This window comes from Artibeus jamaicensis, unplaced genomic scaffold (assembly GCF_021234435.1).
Source record: "Artibeus jamaicensis isolate MK-2021 breed Jamaican fruit bat unplaced genomic scaffold, CSHL_Jam_final contig_240, whole genome shotgun sequence".
Taxonomy (NCBI): Eukaryota; Metazoa; Chordata; class Mammalia; order Chiroptera; family Phyllostomidae; genus Artibeus; species Artibeus jamaicensis.
The window spans coordinates 10,445,157-10,469,393 of NW_026521506.1; the positions used below are offsets into that span (position 1 = coordinate 10,445,157).

Genomic DNA, 24,237 nt, shown 5'->3' on the forward strand with positions numbered 1-24,237 from the left:
TATATATTGTTATATATATATATAAAAATTGTTAAATTACCTTACAAGTTTTACCGTGTAGAAAATTGAGTTAAGAGGTTACAGAAGGGTGTGAAATGACTTGGCTATAGACCTTAACTAAATTTAGCAAATTTTAAAAAATGAAAAATTTAAATTCTGGGTATATTTTTAAAAAGAGAAAAATGTAAATATATTATTTTTTGAAAAAATATTTTATTATTCATCTTTAGAGGGGAAGGGGGGGAAGGAGAGAGGGAGAGAAACATCAATGTATGGTTGCCTTTTGTGCGTCCCCTGCTGGGAACTGGCCTGCAGGGAACCGGCCTGCAACCCAGGCATGTGCCCTGACTGGGAATCGAACCGCGATCGTGTGGTTCGCAGGCCTGCGCTCAATCCACTGAGCCACACCAGCCAGGGCTAAATATATTCTTAACATACCAATACCATAGTACTATGCTCATCAGGGAACAATGTTTATTATGGTCGTCATAATGATAACAAATATAATTTAACAAAAAATTCAAATACAACTACATTGGGTGATGCTTGGAGGGAGACATAAGTGTAAGAAATCTAAAATCTCCTGGCTGGTGTGGCTCAGTAGATTGAGCATTAGCCTGTGAAGCAAAGGGTCGCTGGTTCAATTCCCAGTCAGGGCACATGTCTGGGTTGCAGGACAGGTCCCCAGTGGAGCACCTGGGGCACATGAGAGTCAACCACACATTGATGTTTCTCTCCCACTCTTTCTCCTTTTCCCTCTCTAAAAATAAATAAATAAACAAATATTTTTTAAAAAAAGAAATCTAAAATCTTCATATTGCTTTACAAGAAAATCATTACATAATGATGAAAACTTACAAATTCAAGAGGGTGTGTTATACATATGTGTGTATTAAATTTTTATAAACATGGAAATGATTATTAGAAAAACAGCTAAACCAGTAATAGTGGATGCCTTCAAAAAAACACAGGAGTAGGCCCTGGCTGGTGTAGCTCAGTGGATTGAGCATGGGCCTGTGAAGCAAAGGGTTGCCGGTTCGATTCCCAGTCAGAGCACATGCCTGGGTTGCAGGCCAGGTCCCAAAAAGGAGACACATGAGAGGCAACCACACATTGATGGTTCTCTCCCACTCTTTCTCCTTCCCTTCCCCTCTCTCTAAAAATAAATAAATAAAATATTTTTTTAAAATGGTGCTCAATACATGGAATGAGATGTGGACAGGGAACAACTAAACAATAAAAATAAAAACAAAACAATAATTACAGGGTTTAGGCTTAGACAAAAATATCTTGTTTTTAGACGATATCTTTAATTTATCTTATAAATGCGATAGTTTCTAAAGGTAATTTCACCAGATTAAAACAATGTCATTTCTACTTTTAACTCAAAATTAAAAGGTACTAGGTAAATAAAATAATTTGGGGATTGTATACAAAAGAAATACCTTAATAAATGCATGCTACTTAAAAAATTTTTAAGTTCCAGCTAAAATGGAGGATTAAGTAGAAACCCTTCGCTTCCAAACACAAACAAAAGGAGGATGACAACCACTCTAAAATCAAGAAACAACTAGAAGTGCCAGAAAATCACACTGCATGGAACTCCAACAACCAAGGAATTGAAGAAATAAACAGAACAACCAGACTACTAAGAGGCAGACAGAGAGAAATTGTGGCGAGGCGACGGACTGTGTAGACAGGGTTGACTGAATGGGAAACTGAGACTCAGAGGTGACTGTGGAGTATGATGGTGGTTGCTGTGGTGGCAAACTCCCAGTCTCACACAAGAGAGTTCATTGGAAAGAGGAGCTAGAACCGAGAAAGCAAGCTGCATTGTTCCCTCTCTGGCCCCTCCCCCACAGGCAGTGCCACAGCCAGCAAGGAGGGTCACCCTACCCTGGTGAATGCCTAAGGTCTCACTCCCTTACAACTTAACAGGTGCCCTGAGACAAAGAAATATGGCCCAAATGAAAGAACACAACAAACCTTCAGAAAGAGATCTAAGTAATGAGGAGATAGCCAACCTATCTGATGGAGAATTTAAAGCCCTGGTAATCAAAATGCTCACAGAACTAACTGAGCTTGGTCGAAAAACAAAAGAACAAATGAAAGATACCCAAAATGAAATAAAGCAAAATATTCAGGGAACCAACAGTGATGGGAAGGAAACCAGGATTCAAATCAACGATATGGAACAAAAGGAAGAAATAAACATCCAACTGGAACACAAGAAACAAGAAGAAACATGAAGAAACAAGAATTCAAACAATTAAAAGGAGGATTAGGAACCTCTGGGACAACTTTAAACGTTCCAATATCTGAATTATAGGGGTGTCAGAAGAAGAACAAGATCAAGAAACTGAAAACTTATTTGAACAAATAATGAAGGAAAACTTGCCCAATCGGGCAAAACAAATAGACTTCCAGGAAATCCAGGAAGCCCAGAGAGTTCCAAAGAAGTTAGACCTAGAGGAACACACCAAGGCACATCATCATTAACTTACCCAAGATTAAAGATAAAGAAAGAATCTTAAAAGCAGCAAGAGAAAAAGAGAGAGTTACCTACAAAAGAGTTTTCATAAGACTATCAGCTAATTTCTCAAAAGAAACCTTAAGGCAAGAAGGGGCTGGAAAGAAGTATTGGAAGTCATGAAAGACAAGGACCTCCATCCAAGATTACTCTGTCCAGCAAAGCTATCATTTAGAATGGAAGGGCACATAAAGTACTTCCCAGATAAGGTCAAATTAAAGGAGTTCATCATCATCACCAAGCTCTTATTATATGAAATGTTAAAGAGACTCATCTAAGAAAAAGAAGACAAAAAATATGAACAGTAATATGACAACAAACTCACAACTATCAACAAATGAACCTTAAAAAAAAGAAAACAAAAACTAAGCAAACAACCAGAACAGGACCAGAATCAGAGAAATGGACATCACATAAAGGGTTTTCAGTGGGGAAGGGGAGGGGAAGAATGGAGGAAAAGGTACAGGTAATAAGAAGCATAATTAGTAGGCATAAAATAGACAGGGAGAGGTTAAGAATGGTATAGAAAATAGAAGTCAAAGAACTTATATGGACATGAACTTGGGGGGAAATGCTGGAGGGTTGGGGGTGCAGGGTAGAGGGGGGACAAAAGGGGATAAATTGGGAAAACTGTAATAGCATAATCAATAAAATATACTTTAAAGATAAATAAAATATAAAACAAAGGAAAAAACCTTTTAATAACATTTTCCCTTCTTATAGGTATGCCAAAATCATTTCTTGGCATGTTATTTAATGTTTAGTAGTCCACCTACCATAAAACAAAACAAAAAACTTTCCCCACCCTTCCCAATGTAACTAATTTTATGAACCAATCCCTTTCTTTTCTAAACTACACTTTATATATATAACACATATATATTATATACACACAGAGTGCGCTAAGTAAAATTAAAAAGTAATTCAGTTTATCATTTGTGTATTCTGAATACTTGAAAACATCATTCTCATTGTGTCGCTTGAAGTACTCATTTGTACTGCTTCTTCCATCTAAAATATCCTTCCTTCTTACTGTAGACTGTCTACATAATTTAAGTATAATAGAAACAGCATGAACTTGACATTAATTTGAATAGTTCAAATCTTCACCGCACTACTTCTAATCATATAACTCTGGTGAAATTGCTTGGATCTGTTTCTTCATTTCTAATATTGGTTTACTATCAACCTAATTGAAGTGATAAGGTAAATTCAAGAAAATTCATGTAAAGTACCTAACTTCATACAGATATTCAACAAAATATCAATTGCCTGCCTCTTCCCAACTTAGTTCAATTTTAACTTCCTCAGTAAACCATTATTAGACCTTGTTTTTCTTCCCCCTCTTACAACATTGGCAGTCTATTCCATGTAATTCAAGATTTACTGTATATAATCTCAAAATGGTCACTATGAATGTGTTTGAGTTGTGTCTAACTCCTTGAGAGTGAAGAGTATATTTTTTCCTCCTTTGTATTTTCTCTTACACACAGTAGTCTACTGGAGATGCAGTAGGCCCTTAACATACAACAATTTACAAGCTAAGAAACTAGGCAAAGTCAGGCAATATTATCTTTTAAAAATGAGGGAGACCCATACATACTGATAATAAAAATTACTTACATCTATGTTCATAGGTCTTCCTCATTTTTTTAACTAGGTGCTGCCAATGTCAATATATTTCAAGGTAGATTGTTGAGTAAAAATTATTTAAAGACACATAATACCATATATAGTATGACTATTTAGAAATAATTTAGTTTTTGTCAACACATAAAAAAGTTTGTGATTATGTATAAAAAGCATTGTTATCTCTGGAGATGAAGGAATACTTCATTTCTAGTTTACTAACATTTTTATTGTATATTGTTCTTTTTCACCATGAACATATATTAGTTTAATAAGTGTTATTTACTTATTTTAGCATGGACATTTTTATTGTATTTTTTTCATTACCATTTATGCCCCTTATACCTTTCCCCCAGCAATCACCACACTGTTGTCCACGTCTATGAGTCTTTTTTCACTTTTGCTCAATCCCTCCACCCTCTAACCCCCCCATAGCCATCAACCTGTTTTCTATCTATAAGTGTGTCTCTATTTTGCTTGTTAAATGTGCTCACCTCTACTTTTCTCACCTTTTCTCATGAAGCAAGGTTATAAGTGCAAAAGTCATGCATACTAGCATCATTTTCGGCAGCAATACTTACTTTTTGGTTGAAAAGATTTATTGTCATCCATCAAGTTGCAGAGTCACCTAAGCACCAACATACAATATCAATCAATTTTATGAGTCACTTTAATATCAAATATTAAAACATTAAACTTGGGATTCAGAAATCTTTGGGTCTGATTTCGATCTCCAGCAAACTTACCATGAGACTCCAGACAAGGTAGCAAGTTTTTCGAACCTATAAAATAAACATATCTACTATTAAAGTGGATTTGTTAAATTAAGTATATACACACCTTTACTCCTTTTCTCTACAAAAGGCTTACCTTTTGAGTTTAATGTTTTTGATATACACATGCTATTCACTTTCTATAACTAGTTTATTCCTGAATGAATGCAAACTTAATCAAATGTTGAATGTACAAAGCATTTATTACTAGAAGAAATCTAATGAATTATTAAATTACAAATAATCTTTGAAAGGCATCCTTTTGTAAAAATGAGGAATTACCCTTTAATATATTCTATTGAATCTGAATTTTAAAATGCTAAGTAACAATAATCTTTAACAGCTGCTTAGTTTTCACATCAGAAATGTAATTATTATTATAAGAAAACATGTTCAAAGAAAATTTTAGTTTATATATTTTTTGTTTCTATCATGTTAACTAAAAGGAACAGAAAAATAGTTGAATAAATTTCATCATAAATTAATTGATTAAAAAGTAATCACTCGCCCTGGCCAGTGTGGCTGTGTTGGTTGGAGCATCATCCCGAAGAATGAAAGGTTACAGGTTTGGTTCCCCATCAGGGCACAGACCCAGGTTTTGGGGTCAATCCCCAGTCACGGTGTGTATGAGAGGGCAGCTATGTTCTCTCTCTCTCTCCCCCTCCCTCCCTCCTCTTTTTGTGAAAGAAGTGAAAAATGTCTCTGGATGAGGATTAAAAAATTTTTTTAATTACTCATTGTCTTCTGTGCTCAAAGTAATGTAAAAACTAATAGCTGTGCCTTCAGAAGTTTACAATCTTATGTGTCTGGGCTTTTGGGCTCTTAAAAGGTGGTATGTTAGGCCCTGGCTGATGTAGCTCAGTGGAGTGAGCATGGGCCTGTGAACCAAAGGGTCACCAGTTCCATTGCTCAGTCAGGGCACATGCCTGGGTTGCAGGCCAGGTCCCCAGTAGAGGGTGCAGAAGAGGCAACCACACATTGATGTTTCTCTCCTTTTCTTTGTCCTTTCCTTCCCCTCTCTGTAAAAATAAAGAAAATCTTTAAAAATAAAAAAGGTGGTATATTATTTCCTTAAAACAAGAATTTGTGTTCTGAATTCTCATGTACATACTAATTTAAACATAAAATAAACATACTTAAAATCTATTTCAAACAAGTAAAAATATTAGACATCAGAAATCTAAAATATTAGGATGAATAGCTAATGGAGTCTTCATATTTGTCTTTAATCTTAGATGGCAAAAGCAATCTTTCCTAGTTTTTCCAGTTCCAAATTTTCTAAACTGAATTAGACCAAAGGGAAAAAAAAACTATTTTAACTCCAGAAATATCTGCTATAAATGACTGAATTACTATTACAAGAATCTCTGGTGAATTCAGTACATAAGCAAATTTCTGTAGTTCTGAGGTTTGACTATTTCTTTTGAAAGATTTTATTTATTTATTTTTAGAGAGAGGGAGAGAAACATCAGTGTGTGGTTGCCTCTCACACACCCTATACTGGAGACCTGGCCTGCAACCCAGGCACGTGTCCTGATGAGGAATCAACCCAGCAACCCTTTGGTTCACAGGCTGGCACTCAATCCACTGAGCTACACCAGCCTAGGCTATGGTTTGACTATTTAAATCTCTAACTCAATTATATGAATAGTTATCACTTGTCTTGCAACTAGAATTACTGTAATACATATATATGTCAAGTAGATAAATACCTGATAATTCTCAGCATTAAGGACCTACTACTGATGCCAAGAATATAGAATTTTATTTTATAATCCCTCAGCTGAATACATATCTTTATTGCTTTTAGAGAGAGGAAGGGGGAAGAGTGGGAGGGGGAGACACAGAGAGTGATTGTTCAGTTGCTTCCTCTGTAAGCACCTTGACCAGGGATTGAAACGGAAACCTAGGAATGCACCCTGACCAGGAATTGAACTGCAACTTTTTGGGGTACAGGATGATGCTCCAACTGATTGAGCCACCAGGCCAGAGGCAGAATAGTTTTTTAAGCCAGAACTGCACAGCCCATGAGACTCATAAAGACACTTTTATTAAATGATCATACAAAATATCTATTGACACAAATACCTTAAAATTGGTACTAATGTAAAAACAGTATATATAAACATGTCCTTTCTACTGCCTATGACTAACTACAGGGATGGCTTTTGGGGGTCATAGCAGCCACGAAGGAGCCTCAATTAATACATTTGCAAACATTCTAAAAAGTCAGAAATCCTCAGATGACATTTAGAATCAGGTCAGTCTAAAGCTGTGCAATCCAATAAGGTAGTTGAGCCCTCCAAAAATATCACCACAAAAAACTCAACTTATTACTTCAGAGTTTTGGTGGCAAGCTAAGGAATTCTGTGGGAGATTAATCTGTTACAGAAATAAAATATTCAGCAAAATGTGCAGTTAGAAGCTTGGTGCTCCTATAATAGTAACTCCAAAGGGTCTCTAGGTTATGCAACACAGAGTTGGCATCAAACAGGCTGAGGAGTAAAGAATTCTCCATTCCAGCTTCTGACTCAGATACAGATACTATAGCCATGTTTAATATGCTATTCCAATGGGAGAAAAATGTATCCCAAGTAACTGACAAACACCTCTTGGAACACACTATTTAGTTTTTGGAGACTGCCTGTATAAATAATTATAATTATTATTTAGATAGTTTTTGTTTTTAGGTTTATACTTTTAAAATTCAACACTCTTTTAAGAGTTCACTGCACAAAAAATTTAAAAACAATGTATTAAAATAGTTTAAATGGTTAATTGTATTTTATGTGTATTTTACAAGAAAAATATATTTAAAAATTAATGGATGCCATTTCATATCTACTAGGATGGCTATAATAAAAAAAGATAGAAAAGAACAAGTGCTGGCAAGGATACAGAGAAAAGGGACCCCTTTTATACTGCTGCTGGGAATATGAAATTGTGCAGACACTATGTAAAACACTTTAGTAGTTCCTCACAAAGTTAAACATAAAGTTATCGTATGACTCGCAATTCCACTCTTGGTGAGAGAGAAATGAAAACATATGTCCACGCTTGGGTGTACAAAAACTTGTATGCAAATGTTCATAGCAGCATTATTGATAATACCCCATAATTGGAAACAATCCAAATGCCTGATTGATGAATGGATAACCAAATGTGAAATACCTATAGAATGAAATATATTCATTCATAAAAATGAATGAAGTACTGATATATACTATGATATGGATGGATCTTGAGAACATTATACTAAGTGAAAGAAGCCAGTCAAAAAAACCATGTATTAACCCTGGCTGGTGTAGCTCAGTGGATTGAGGGCAGGCTTGCAAACCAAACAACCATGGTTCAGTTCTCAGTCAGGGCACATGCCTGGGTTGCAGGCCAGCTCCCAGCAGGGGACACACAAGAGGCAACCATACATTGATATTTCTCTCCCTCTCTCCTTCCCTTCCCCTCTAAAGATAAATAAATAAAATCTTTAAAAATAAAACAAAAACCCCTCATGTATTATATTATTTCACGAAATACCCAAGAATAGCCAATTCATCAAGACAGAAAGTAGAATAGAGGTTGCTTAGGACTGGCAGGTTTGGGGGGAAATATGGAGTGACTACAAATGGGCATGGGATTTCTCTTTGGGGTAACAAAAATATTCTAAAATGATTATGGTAATTTTTGCACTATGTTGTGAATACATTAAAACCAATGAAGTGTGTACTTCAAATGAGTGAACTGTATGTTACATGAATTACCTCAATAAAGCAGCTAAAACAATAAGCTGGTAGGAGATAAGTCTGGGAGTTGTGGAGTCATTATGTGGAGAAAGACTACATAAGAAAGAAGCCAACGAAGAGATGAGCAAAACCATAGATTCTGGGTTAGAGAAACAGAGGGTAGGTAAGGAAGACATTCAAGTTCGATGATACCATTTAAACACCTGAAGCTAGCCATGCTCAAAGCAAATTAATTACTAAGACTTTTCAATTAAACTTCTGGTTCCATTTCCTTTGAGCAAGGTTTCTGGTACTTGTATTGAAGAAAATACTCTTATCAATGGACTATGCCAACATTTTTCAAACTAATAGATCTCTAGGGAAAACAGATATGTTCCAGATGGTGCAAGAGAGCTCTAAAACAATACATTGTTTTACTATCTAAAAAATTAACATTAGCATAGTTGGGATAACCTGGATGACCACCTTATAACTAAGCTGTCATAATTTTCATACTCATGTTTTTTAAAGTTGACATATAATTAATGTATAACATATTAGTTTCAGGTGTACAACATAATTCAATGTATGTATACCGTAAAATAATCACAATAAGTCTAGTTAACACCCATCACAGTTACAAATATTTTTCTTGTGATGAGAACTTTAAGATCTACTCTCTTAGCAACTTTCAAACATTCAATAGTCTTATTATAGTCACCATTGTGTGTATCACATCCCAGGGACTTATTTATAACTGGAAGTTTGTATCTTTTGACCAAGTTCACCTAACCACCAACCCCCACCTCTGGCAACCACCAATCTGTTCTGCATATCTATGAGTATGCTTAAGAAATCAAATAGTATTTGTCTTTCTCTGACTTATCTCACTTAGCATAATGCCCTCAAAGCCCATGGAGGTAGTTGCAAATAGCAAGATTCCTTTTTTTTTTTAAGTGGCTGAATATCGTTCCATTGTGTGTGTATCACATCACATCTTCTCCATTCATCTGTCCATGATGTTTAGGTTGTTTCCATGCCTTGGTTATTGTAAATAATGCTGTGATAAACATGAGGGTGTAGATATTTTTACAAGTTAGTGTTTTTGTTTACTTCAGATAAATTCCCAAGAGTGGAATTGCTGGATCCTATCAGTACTCATACTTTGTATTTACTACTGCATTGTCATCAAGTACTGTAATGTTTATTGCTGCTGTCTATTAATAAAAGATCACAGGGAGAAAATATCTAAATAATGCATGTGCACTAAATGAAAGGCAAATGGCAATATGGTTAGCTATAGAAATTAAAGTATTGAAAAGGTTCAAATAGAAAAGTCTTGCAATTGTTTAGATAGATATGAAATATAGGTATGAAAAACTCAAAATATTCAGTGACTGTTTCATCAAAATATATTCTTCATTCCATGTATTAAAATTGATTTAAAAAGCACTGATTTCATAGTTGTAATTACTTTGTTTTTTGGCACATGAAAATTTATGACTACTGTGTTTGCACCATTAAAATTTATGATCTTGGTCTTTCTTTCTTGCCTTTGTATAAGGCCAAAAGAGAGAGTGGTACTTTGATTACCTTAAAGCAGATTTGTGGGAGTGTCACTAACAGCATGACCTTTGAGACCAAATCCAGCAACCAGAACCTCACCATTTTCCTCGAAATTTAAAGAACCATCATTGGGTACAAAGGCTGTGAGTACTTGAAAGTACTCCCCCAGGTTCATTATGTCCACTGACTTAGGAAAGATGTCTCTCAATGCCAGAGATTTGTGGAAAAGAAAAGGAAATGTTTATTTAAAGCTATACAAACTTAAAGTAGTAACCTAATGTCTTCATTAAAATATCAAAGTCCTTTCGGATATACCCACAGAGCTTCCTTCTCCCCCTGCCCTAATTTGGGGTGCTATAGCTCAGGAAAAGAAGCAGGTGTCCATGATTCAGGTTGCTGGTACCATCAGTTGTGTTGCCGTCCAGGCAGGATCTCTAATTAATCCGAGACCATGTGGCACCTTCTCATGGCCTACTGGCAAGAGTTCTTTCACACTTCTTCCAGGAAAAGTCTCTCCTGCTTCCCAGCCATGTGGCCAAAGGGGGCACCCCAAAGCTGTGTGGTCCTCTTCTACCAAAGCTGCAGGGGTCCCTGCTCTAGCCAAAACTGCACAGTTCTTCTCGGCAAAGCCGGGGGGGGGGGCGCCACTCTGCCAAAGCCCAGTGGTGGTTCTCTGCTAAAGCTGCATGGTGATTCTCTCCACCCAAGCTGTGGCATCTCAGTTTAAATCCCCAAGCCAATCTTCCTCTGCAGCCCCATTTCTGACTCCTACAATCAGCTACACTTGCCAGCACTCCCATATCCTTCCAGCTTTACTGAGCTGCCACAGTGAGTCTGAGCAGGCATGGCCCCATGGCATGGGGCCAATCATCTCCAAGTTCTCATGCAGGCACTGTAACTTGGAGGACCTGCCCCCAATTACATCTTGTGGGCAGGGGGAGTCCCGTTCCATTCCCCTGGCTCAGAGCATGGCCATAGCTATTTAACATATCTATGCAACCAGTTAAAGGTTACAGGAATGTTAAATGACCATGCCATGGATTAGCTGCAAAGCTGTGGCTGTACAAAAACAGCTCAATGGCCCTGCTCTATTTGTCTCTTCCCCCAACTGACACCTGTGGGGGGGGGGAGCATATACCATGTATCTTTCTAATATTTCCTGGACACCGTGAGTTCTGGACCCCATTCCAAATCCCTATTTGGGGTTCCCCTCTTGGCTGCACCCTGTAACACTGATGGCAGAATTTGGTTGTTTGGCTCTGACCCCTACTTTTTCCAGCAAATTCCCTCTGCATGAAATGTACCTCCAAAGAGTGTTTTACGATTGTGTAGGTACTCTAAGACTATTCTACATTTTAAGTAGGAGGGTGTCTTGTGAAAATGTTTCCCCCCTTGTTTTTGTTTTTGCTTATTTGTTTCTATGTATTTTTAATATTTTCTTACAGTTGTCCCAATTTTTCCCCCTTTGCCCTCCTCCACCCAGCCCACCCCTACCCTCCAACTCCCAGTCAGTCCCCACACCATTACAAAAGGAATTGATACGGTACTGAAATCCAGGAAATACTGTATTATACCTTTGTTCTGTAGACAATTTCACTGGCACTTACATAATTCAAACTCTCAAATCAGGTTTTGGGAACAATTCACATGTAATTCAGAAGCAAAACATAGGCTCATCATCTTTTCTTTGTCCAAGAAGTTTTAATATCGCAGGACTTAGGTATTTTCTTGAAAGCCTGAACACATGAAGTTCAAGTACACTTTGAAAAAATATTTCTTCAATAACTTTATTATTTTGCCCCTAATTTTATTTAGGTTTTCAACTTTTGTCTCTGTTGACTTTTTTCTTTGTTATATATTTTATTGATTATGATATTACAGTTGTCCCACCTCCTCCCCCTTTATTACCCTCTGTCCTGCATCTGCCCTCGCACCCGCATTCTCCCCTCCCCTTAGTTCCTGTCCATGGTTTGTACATATAAATTCTTTGGCTTCTCAATTTCCTATACTATTCTCAACATCCCCATCTATTTTGTACCAACAATTTACGCTTCTTATTCCCTGTACCTTTCCCCCCATTCTCTCCCTCTCCCTCCCCACTGATAACCCTCCATGTGATCTCCATTTCTGTGATTCTGTTCCTGTTCTAGTTGTTTGCTTAGTTTGTTTTTGTTTTCATTTTACCTTCAGTTGTTGATAGTTGTGAGTTTGTTGTCATTTCACTGCTCATATTTTTCTTCATCTTCTTTTCCTCAGATAAGTCCCTTTAACATTTCATATAATAATGGCTTGGTGAAGATGAACTGCTTTAACTTGACTTTATCTGGGAAGCACTTTATCTGATCTTCCATTCTAAATGATAGCTTTGCTGGATAGAGTAATCTTGGTTATAGGTCCTTGTTTTTCATCACTTTGAATACTCCTTTCCAGCCCCTTCTTGCATGCAATGTTTCTTTTGAGAAATAAGCTGATAGCCTTATGGGAAGTCCTTTGTAGGTAACTATCTCCTTTTCTCTTGATGCTTTTAAGATTCTCTCATCTTTAATTTGGGATAATGTAATTATGATGTGCCTTGGTGTGTGCTTCCTTGGGTCCAACTTCTTTGGGACTCTATGAGCCTCCTGGACTTCCTGGAAGTCTATTTGTTTTGCCCGATTAGGCAAGTTTTCCTTCATTATTTGTTCAAGTAAATTTTCAGTTTCTTGATCTTGTTCTCCTTCTGACACCCCTATATAATTCAGATATTGGAACATTTAAGGTTGTCCCAGAGGTTCCTAAAACTGTTATATTTTTTGAATTTGTCTTTCTTCATTCTCTTCAGATTCAATGCTTATTTCTTCCTTCTCTTCCAAATCGTTTGAGTCCTGTTTTTTTCCCTTCACTGTTGATTACCTATACATTTCTCTTCATTTCACTTTGCAACAACTTCACTTTTTCCTCCATTTTGTGACCATACTCAACCATTTCTGTGAGCAAGCTGATTACCAGTGTTTTGAACTGTACATCTGATAGGTTGGCCATCTCTTCATCCTTTAGTTCTATTTTGGGGGTTTTTCATCTGTTCTTTCATTTGGGCCAATTTTTTTTTTGTCTCTTACAGCTATTACACTATAAGGGACGGAGCCATAGGTATTTGCCAGGGTGGGGCAACCCAAATTGCTGCCTTGTGCTGTTGTGTGTGGAGGAAGGGGTCCTAGAGGAAACAATGCCGCTTGCTCATCTCTCAGCAGCTTTCAGTCAATCTCCCCGCTTTCCACAAGCAAATCTGGGCCCTTCTGGCACTGATTCCTGGGTGGGCAGGTGTCTCCAACTAACTTTCCTCAGGCTGGGAGTTTCTCCTGCTGGTACCACTACAGGTTTTTACAGCCAGAGGTTTTGAGGCTTTATTTCCCAGTGCCAGAACCCTGGGTTGTGCTGTTTCTTGGTGCTCCCCAGTTGTTCTTCACGGTTATCCGCATACAAATGTGGGACCACCTAGTCTGCCAGCTGCTGACTTGCCTGCTCTGGTCCTCCAGTCACTGCCTTGCTGCAGGTCCTCTCCGCCCTGGCCGCCCACCTCTGCCCCTCCTACCAGTCTGCATGATGTTTCTTCTTTAACTCCTTGGTTGTCAGACTTCCATACAGTTTGATTTTCTGGCAGTTCTGGTTATTTTTTGTTTTTAAATTTGTTGTCCTTCTTTTGGTTGTACGAGGAGGCAAAGTATATCTATATACACCTCCACCTTGGTCAGAAGTCAAAAGATATGTCTCTGTTGACTTTCATACTTCATTTATTAGTAGAAAACATCTAGATGACCCTAAAGATATAAAATTCACTGGAATTTTATGGTCTAATACTTTGCAATTATTGCTTATATTTTAAAATATTTTATGTTAGTTTTTGGGATTGGGCATTATAGTACATCTTATTTTCTGCAAAGTAATTTTTATATCACATTCAGGCTAAAGATTTTTATCTATAAGAATATGCTTTCATTATAATTCATATGTAAAAGATAACCAGGAGAAAAAACTAATGCATAAATTGCCTTTCAAAGCCAAACTACATACTACTTTATAAAAGTTTCACAAGATATACTATAATGACTATTTTCTAAAGTAACCTCAGGATTATATTATTAATTAATTCACATCTTATAGGGGTAAATTTTTTACAGATTTTAAAAAATTAATTTTATTTAGTTATTTTTCAAGTACAGTTTTTTGTCTATTTCTCCCATCCCAGCCTCCCCCACCCCTTGCTCCCCACCTCCCTCCCATTTCCACCCCCCTTAGTTCTCATCCCTGTGTTCTTCCTATTTGTTCCTCCAAATCCCTCTCCCTTTTTCCCCTTAACTTCCCTTCCTTCTCCCCTCTGGTCACTGTCCCCTTGTTCTCTGTTTCAGTGTCTTTGTTTTTTTTTTTTCTGCTTGCTTGTTTGTTTTGTTGTTTAGCTTCTTGTTAAAGGTGATTTTAAAAAAAAGGTGATTTTAAAATTAATTTTTAGAGAGGGGAAGGGAGGGAGAGAGAGGAAGATAGAAATATCAGTGTGTAGTTGCCTTTCATGTGCTCTCCTACTGGGGACCTGGCCTGAAACCCAGGCATGTGCCCTGACTGGGAATTGAACTGGTGACCCTTTGGTTCTTGGGCTGGCATTCAATCCACTGAGCCACACCAGCCAGGGCTCATAGGGGTAAATTTTATCCACTAGGGAACATGTCAACTAAAAAACTACAGAATAGGGATGAGAACACTGGACATAGACTGAATAATAACTAAGTGGGGATTTGGAATCTACTATATTCTGGTCGCCAAACCTATAGGATGTTTAATCAACCTTTTTGACCTTAGTTTTCTATCTGTAAAATGAAAACAGTAATATCTACTGAGAAGATGAGAAAACAAAAATTCTAGTTCAGGTAAAGAAGTGTTAAAATAAGGGACAGTGACCAGAGGGGAGAGGGAAGGGAATTTAATGGGGAAAAAGGGGAGGGATTTGGAGGAACAAGTATGAAGGACACAGGGATGAGGGCTGGGGGGGGAGGAAATGGGAGGGAGGTGGGGAGCACGAGGGGGGGGGCTGGGATGGGAGAAATAGACAAAAAACTGTACTTGAAAAATAACTAAATAAAATTTAAAAAAAGAACTGTTAAAATATTGTCAAAAATGAAGTATACAACATCAGTAGTCCTCAAACTTTTTGGTCTAAGGAACTCTTTGCATTCTTGAAACTTAATAAGGACTTCAATGAGCTTTTTGTTTATGTGGATTATATCTATTGTAACTTATCACATTAGAAATTAAAACTTAGATTGGAGAAGATGGTGGAAGAGTGAGGGGAAGTTACATTAACTTCCTCCCAGTACCAATCTGGAAATACAACTAAATGGTGGAGAAATCATCTGGAATAAACAACTGAACAATAGCAGGAGAAGCCTTGTAACCACGGACAGAAGAAACAGCTTCAGCAGAATGTGACTTGTAGGGAATGCAGTGCAGACATGAGAGGACTAGTTGGGCACCTGTAGGTAGCAGCTGAAGTGATGGAGAGGTATTTAAGTGTCCAGTTGGATACACTTGAGAAGTGTGAGGTCTAAACCCTAAGCTGGGCTCCCCAGCCTAGAGCACCAGAGCCTGAAAAATACACAGATATCACCCAGCCAGCTGCAAAAAGCAGAGGGGTTTCTCTCTGCCAGAAACATTTGGCCACAGATTCAAAGAGAGAGCTGTTTAAAGGGCCAATGCATAGATTTCATTTGCAGCCACTTAACCAGGGCTCTAGCGAAGGAAGAGGCAGAGTGGACTGGAGACATTTGGAGAGTTGGGGAACAGAGGCTTTGGGGAGAGAAATGAGAGAGCAGCTGCCAGGATCCTGGTGCTGAGTCATCCTCATACTGCAGGAGCCATCTTGCTCAAGCAGACTACTCCCCTCTAAGTGGCAGCAGCAAGAGGGGAAGCAATAGCCTCACCCCCAGGAGGGACTCTGCCCCAACTATGGTGCTTAAGCCTGACTGCTGAGTGAAGTGTGACTAGATTAGCAACGGAAGGAGTCAGCCACAGAGAGTAGATCCCTGGTAGTCTCAAATAGGCTGCCTAAGGCAAGATGAGGTCACCATCTGATATCACCAGAGGTGGATCCAGAAAGCAAAAACAGTGGTAAATACTAGGTGCTATCAAGAGGAAACCCACCACAGTCTTCTCCATAAGTTGTGATATTTTCTTTCCTGAATAGCTTTCAACATTTATTTCTTGTCCTTCAAGTTTGTGCATATTAAGTCACTAAATTTTATATTATAGATTATTTTAACTCACAGATTTTGGTCCTCCCTTCTCTTATCCCATTCACCTCCTTCTTTCCTCTCATTATTTCCATTTTAAATTTTGTTTTCTTTCTTCCTACAATTTGTTTCCATTATGCACTCTTATTATTTCTACTCTGTTCAGCCTCTCAGAACCAATTTTCTTGCCAATGGTCACCTCACATTCTTTTTCCTGCTCTTAAAATACCCACACTCTCTCTCCACATTTAGCAATCTTTGCTTGTTGGTTGCGGATAAGGTAATTGTTGCATTTTTCCCATTTTTTTCTCTAGAACTTCACTATTTTTCGTATTTCAAATCTCAAATTTTACTGTTCCCCTCTCCTAGTCTTTTTTTTTTTGCCAGAAATTTTAATTTGTCCCTCTCTAAGCCTGTTTTTTTCCCTTTCATCGTGCCCCCTTTTTTCTTTGTCTCTTTTTCATCTCCAATTTTATTTATTTTTTTCCAGGGGAAATGCTCTGTTAATTTCTTTTTCCATCTCCAATTTTAATTTTTCCCTGTCTTAGCCTGGTTTTCTTTGCTCACATTTGCTATTCCCTGTCCCTCTACCATCTCAAAAACACTTCGCTTTCCTCTAGACATCTCTTAAGCTTTTCTTTCTTCATTTCCCCCTGTAATTCTTATAGTACCTGTATTAATTTTAGCTCATTTATTGTTGGTAGTGCTGTGGTGAATCCTTTTCTCCAATTTGGTTCTTAATTTTTTTTTATTATTTATTTACTCTCCCCCCTTTTGTTTCTCTTTCTCACTTTATTTTATTTTTTAAAATTACTGTTTAAACCCAATACTATACACTCCTTTTCTCTTACTCCATTCTGCCTTCTTCATTCCCTTTTTTATTTATCATGTAAATTATACCTACTCTCTTCTCATTGCTCCGATTCCTTACTTTTATTAGTGTTCCTCCCTCTACCCTCTTGAAATCATTTTTCTTTCAGTAGGTCACCTCATATTTGCTCTCCTTTCTTACAATTATCTTGATCTCTTTACACCCTTATTAACAATGGTTCATTTACTGTTCATAGTGGGACTGTGGATGTGAACTATTTTTGCAGATGTGGCTTTGTTCTGGCAGTACCTGCACAATAGCATACGAGACATGGTGGGTGGAGTGACCCTGGTCAACCAGATGGAGGGAAGGACCCACCAAAGAATGACCCAACAACAATCAAAACCCATTACATCCACAGAGCTAGCATAAATGGCATCCTGAGAGCATTCAGGAGATCATGGAGAATAGACCACTGAATCACACAGGTCTCCACCATAGAAGTTCACACCACAAAGACAGAGAATTAAAGCAGATAAATTTAAGAGACAGAAGCAAACAAGAAGCAAAGAAGAGACTGCCAAAAAATGGGAAGACAAAGAAACAACCCCAAATAGAAAGGAAAGGTGGAATCACCAGAAAGAGTACTAAATGAAACAGAGGCAAGTAAACTATCAGATACTGAGTTCAAAGCAATGGTTACGAGAAAGCTCAATGAGCTAAGTGAAAATTACCAAAAACTACATGGAAGGTACAAGGAACTTACTGTGAATTACATTAGCATGAAAAAGGAAATAGAAACTATCAATAAGAGCCAGGAGGAAATGAAGAATACAATTTCTGAATGGAAAAACACAGTAGAAGGAATCAAAACCAGGCTAAATGAAGCAGAGGATAGATAGAATCAGCAAGCTGGAGTACAAGGTACAAAAAAATTCCCAGAAAGAGCAAGACAAGAAAAAAAGACTCATAAAGAACAAAGAGGAGTTAAGGGAACTGCAGCACAACATGAAACGTAATAATATCCATATAATAGGGACACCAGAAGAAGAAGAGGAGCACAGGATAGAAAAACTGTTTGAAAGGCAATTATGAAAAATTTCCCTAATTTGATGCTAGAAAAAAATCATACAAGTCCAGGAAGTACAGAGGATACCAATCAAGATGAACCCAAACAGGCCCACTCCCAGAACATGTAATTAAAATGGCAAAAATTCCAAGACAAAGAGATAATCTTAAAGGCAGCCAGAGAGAAACAGGAAGTAACATACAAGGGAGCCTCCATAAGGCTAGCAGCTGACTTCTCAATGGAAACACGACAAGCCAGAAGGGAGTGGCAAGAAATATTCCAGGTAATGAAAAGTAAAGACCTGCAATCAAGATTACTCTATCCTGCAATGCTCTCAATTAAAATGGAAGGCCAAATAAGGAGTTTCCCAGAGAAAGGAATGATAAAATAATTCACCTCCACTAAACCAGCATTGCAAGATATGTTAAAGGAACTGCCTTAAGAAGATGAAGAAGAGTAAGAGAGAGAGGCATATGTGTAGAAAAAGGAAAAATGACAATGAATATGTACCTATCAACAACAGCCTTAAATGTAAATGGATTAAATGCTCCAATAATAAGACACAGGGTAGCTGAATGGATAAGAAAACATGACCTGCACATATACTGCTTACAAGAGACCCACCTCAGAACAAAAGACCTACACAGACTGAAAGTGAAGGTTTGGGAAAAAAATATTCCAAGCAAATGGACAGGGAAAAAAAAGTTGGGATAGTAACACTTATATCAAACAAAATAGACTGCAAAACAAAGGTAATAAAAAGAGACGCAGAAGGATGCTTCATGACACTCAAGGGAAGAAGCCATCAAGAAGACAAAGACATTGTAAATATATGTACACCCAACATAGGAGCATACAAATATAAAAGGAAAATCTTGGAGACTTCAAGAAAGATACAGGCAGCAACACACTCATAGCAGGGCATTTTAACACCCCATTGTCAAAAATGGATAGACCTTCCAAACAAAATATCAACAAGAATAGTGTGAAACTGAACAATGCACTAAATCAAATGGACTTAACTGACATACAGAACCTTTCACCCTAAAGAAAGAAAATATACATTCTTTTCAAATGCACAGACCACATGACGGGACACAAAACAAGCCTGAACAAATTCACGAAAATTGAAATCATATCAAGTATTTTCTCAGACTACAAGGGCTTGAAACTAGAAACCAACATCAAGGAAAAAACTCAAAAACATTCAAATTCATGGAGAATGAATAGCATATTATTAAATAATGAATGGGTTAATAATGAGATCAAGAAAGAAATGAAAACATTTCTGGAAACAAATGAAAATGAACACACAACAGCCCAAATCCTGCGGGACACAGTGAAGGCAGTCCTCAGAGGGAAGTTCATAGTGATACAGGCCTACCTAAAATGGATAGACACATTTCAAATAAACAACCTAACCCTATGCCTACAAGAACTCGAGGAGCAACAACAAAGACAACCTAGAGTAGAAGGAAGGAAATAACCAAGATCAGAACAGAATTAAATGACATAGAGACTAAAATCACAATTCTAAAAAATCAGTGAATCCAGGGGCTGGTTCTTTGAAAAGACAAACAAAATAGACAACTCTCTGAGCAGACTCATCAAGAAAAAAAGAGAGAGGACCCAAATAAACACAATCAGAAATGAAAGAGGAGAGATTACAACTGACACCACAGAAATGAAAAGGATTGAAAGAAATTACTACAAAGAACTATATGACAAGAAATTTGAAAACCTAGGTGAAATGGACAAATTTCTAGAAAAATATAATCTTCCAAAACTCAATGAAAAAGCAGAAAGCCTGAACAGACCAATAACAGCAGATGAAATTGAAGCAGTAATCAAAAAACTCCTGGCACATAAAAGCCCTAGGCTGGATGGTTTCACAGGAAAATTTTTACAAAACATTTAAGAAACAGCTAACCCCTATCCTTGTCAAACTGTTCCAAAAAATACAAGAAGCAGGATGATTCCCAAACTCTTTTTATGAGGCCAGCATCATCCTAATCCCAAAACCAGATAGACACAACAAAGAAAGAAACTTCAGGCCAGTATCGCTGATGAACATAGATGCTAAAATCCTCAACAAAATATTGGCAAACTGCATCCAGCAATACATTAAAAAGATCATACACCATGATTAAGTCAGATTCTCTCCTGGGATGCAAGGATGGTACAATATTCACAAATCAATAAATGTAATACATCACATAAAAAAAGACAAAAATAATTTGATCATACCAATAGATGCTGCAACAACACTTGATAAGGTATAGCACCCATTTATGATAAAAACACACAGCAAAGTGGGAGTAGAGGGCACATATCTCAATGTAATAAAGGCCATATATGAGAAACCTGTAGCCAACATCATATTCAATGGGCAAAAACTAAAGCTTTCCCACTAAGGTCAGGAACAAGACAAGTATGTCTGCTTTCACCACTTCTAATCAACATAATATTGGAAGTTCTAGCCACAGTGATCAGAAAAGAAAAAGAAATAAAAGGCATCCAAACTGGAAAGGAGGAAGCAAAACTCATTGTTTGCAGATGACATGACAGTACACATATAAAACCCTATAGAGTCCATCAAAAATCCACTCAACCTAGTAAGCAAATTTGGCAAAACAGTGGGATAGAAAGTCGATGTTCAGAAATCACTGGCATTTTTGTACACCAACAATGAAATATCAGAAACAGAAATCAGGAAAAAATCTCAATTTATATAGCAACAAGAAAAATAAAGTTTTTTTTAAACCTAGGAATAAACCTAACCAAGGAGATAAAAGACCTGTACTCAGAAAACTATACAACACTGAAGAAATTTAGGAAGATACAAATAGGGAGCAGTGGGGGGGGGTATGCAGACAACTGTAACTGAACAACAGTAAAGTAATTTTAAAAAATTAAAAAGAAATTAATAAATAATTAGTATGTTGGAAGCAACCTAGGTGCCCATCAGTAAATGAATGGATCAAAAAATTGTGGTACATATACACAATGGAATTCTATGCTGCAGAGAGAAAGAAGGAGCTACTACCTTTTACAACAACATGGATGGAACTGGAAAGCATTATGCTGAGTGAAATAGGCCAGGTGCTGAAAGATAAATACCATATGATCTCACCTTTAACAGGAAGCTAAACAACAAAACAAACAAGCAAGCAGAAAAAAAAAACCCAAAGACACTGAAATAGAGAACAAGGGGACATTGACCAGAGGGGAGAAGGAAGGGAAGTTAAGGGGAAAAAGGGGGAGGGATTTGGAGGAACAAACAGGAAGGACACAGGGATAAGAACTAAGAGGGGTGGAATGGGAGGGAGGTGGGGAGCAAGGGGCAGGGGAGGCTGGGATGGGAGAAATAGACAAAAAACTGTACTTGAAAAATAACTAAATAAAATTAATTTTAAAAAATTTTAAAAAAGAAAAAAAACTAAATAAAATTAATTAAAAAATTAAAAAAAATAATTAGTATGTTTTTGTCTTAAAAAAGGGAAGACACAAATAAATGGAAGCATATACCATGTCCATACATTAGGAGAATTAACATTATCAAAATGTCCATACTACCTAAAGCAATTTATACATTCAACACAATCCCTATTAAAATACCAATGACATATTTTGCAGATCTGGAACAAATATTTCAAAATTTATATGGAATCATAAATGACCTTGTATAGTCTCAGCAATTTTGAGAAAAAACAAAGTAGGAGGGATCACAATACCTCAAAGTATCACAAGACATTAAAGTATATTATAAGGCCATTGTTATCAAAACAGTCTGGTACTGGCATAACAACAAACATATAGATCAATGGAACAGAATTGATTGCCCAGAAATAAACACACATCCTTATGGTCAATTAATATTTGACAAAGGGGTAGGAGCATAAGATGGAATAAAAAATAGTCTCTTCAACAAATAGTGTTGGGAGATCTCGAGAGCCACATGCAAAACAATGAAACTTGACCACCAACTTACACCATTCACAAAAATAAACTCATGGTGGATAAAAGACTTAAGTATAAGTTGTGACACCATAAAGTCCTAGAGAAGAACACAGGCAGGAAAATTTCAGATATTCCATGCAGCAATATTTCACTGATATGTTCCACAGAGCAAGGGACATAAAGGAAAGAATAAACAAATAGGACTTCATCAAAATAAAAAGCTTCTGCATGGCTAAAGAATACATCTGCAAAATGAAAAGGGAATCAACCACATGGGAATATATATTTGCCAATGACACCTTGGACAAGGGTTTGATCTCCAAAATATATAATCAACTCACACAACTCCACTCCAGGAATACAAACAATCCAATTAAAAAATGGGCAAAGGTCCTGAAGAGACACTTCTCCAAGAAAGACCAAGGGCTCAGAGACATATGAAAGGATGTTCAACACCACTAGCCATCAGAGAGCTGCAAATTAAAACTCAATGATGGCTCTGGCTGGTATGGCTCAGTGGATTGAGCACTGGCCTGTGAACCAAAGGGTCGCTGGTTTGGTTCCCAGCCTAGGGCACAGGCCTGGGTTGCAGGCCACCTCCCCAATAGGGAGCCCATGAGAGGCAACCACACATTGATGTTTCTCTCCCTTTCGTTCTCCCACCCTTTCCCTCTGTCTAAAAATAAATAAATAAAATCTTTTTAAAAAGATTTAAAAAAAAAACCTCAATAAGGTACCACTTCATATCTGTCAGAATGACTGTCATAAACAAACCAGCAATCAACAAATGCTGGTGAGGTTGTGGAGAAAAGGGAACCCTAGTGCACTGGTGGTGGGAATGCAGACTGGGCAGCCACAGTGGGAAACACTATGGATTTCCTAAAAACAAACAAACAAACAAACAAAAAAAAACCCAAAAAATGGAACTGAATTTTGACCTGGCAATTCTATTGCTAGGATTATACCCTAAGAATCCTGAAACACCAATTCAAAAGAAGCTATGCACCCCAATGTTCATCATGGTGTTATCTGCAATAGCCAAGTGCTGGAAAAGCCTAGGTGCCCATCAGTAAATGAGTGGATCAACAACTGGTATTTTATAGAATGGAGTACTATGTAGCAGAAAGAAAAAACTCCCATTCTTTACTGATAGCATGACTGGAAATGGAGAGTATTATGCTGAGTGAAATAAGCCAGGCCGTGAAAGACAAATACCATATGATCTCCCCTATAAGTGGAACCTAATCACCAAACAGACAAGGGAGCAATATAGAATGAAAGACATGAAAATAAAGAACTGACAGTGACCAGAGGGGAAGGAGGAGGGTTATAATGGAAAAAAAGGGGAAGGGTCAATTCAAAGAACAAGTATAAAGGACCCATGGACAAGGACAAGGACAAGGACAAAGAAAAAGGGTGGCAGGATTGAATGTGGGAGGTGGGGGTTTGGTAGGGCAGGGGAGAGTAATATGGAAAAATGGGGACAAGTGTAATTGAACAACAATTTTTAAAACTCAAAAGAAAGAAAACTTAAAAAATTAATATTTATTAATTTAAAGCATGGATAAGCCCAATACATGTTCATATATAGTTTTAATGAAAAAATTTTTTCTAAACAAAAAATTTAATGATAAGTGTGGCACTGGTTTACATTTTTGCAAGTGTCTTTAATATCTGTCTTAATAAAAGACAATTAGACTCCTAAATCAGCTTGTGAAATATATCTTTTATTTTTTCTAACTATATACAAAGGAGTACACCATGCATAAATTCTTATTAAATATTTAATAAAGCTGGTTTCCCTATTTTGTGATTGTTATGTAAGTTATTTATAAAATGACTTGAAATACAAAAAATAATGTAAAAAGTTCCATTGGACCCAGGTCGTACATAGTGATGACTATTTTTCCTGACATATTCAGA

The 24,237-nt window shown here is 37.2% G+C and overlaps 1 protein-coding gene across 6 annotated transcripts in view; it reads right to left on the bottom strand.

Moving 5' to 3' along the window:
* Window positions 1-24,237, bottom strand: part of ZNF280C (zinc finger protein 280C) — a 77,418-nt gene that overhangs the window by 50,721 nt on the left and 2,460 nt on the right. For all 6 annotated transcript variants that reach the window (XM_037147091.2, XM_037147086.2, XM_053662356.1 and 3 more), the window contains exons 2-3: window positions 4,906-4,941; window positions 4,741-4,787 (exon numbers count right to left, since the gene is read on the bottom strand). In XM_037147091.2, the coding sequence (XP_037002986.2) occupies window positions 4,741-4,771 (31 nt within the window). In that variant the 5' untranslated portion in view covers window positions 4,772-4,787; window positions 4,906-4,941. The remainder of the gene's footprint in view (window positions 1-4,740; window positions 4,788-4,905; window positions 4,942-24,237) is intronic.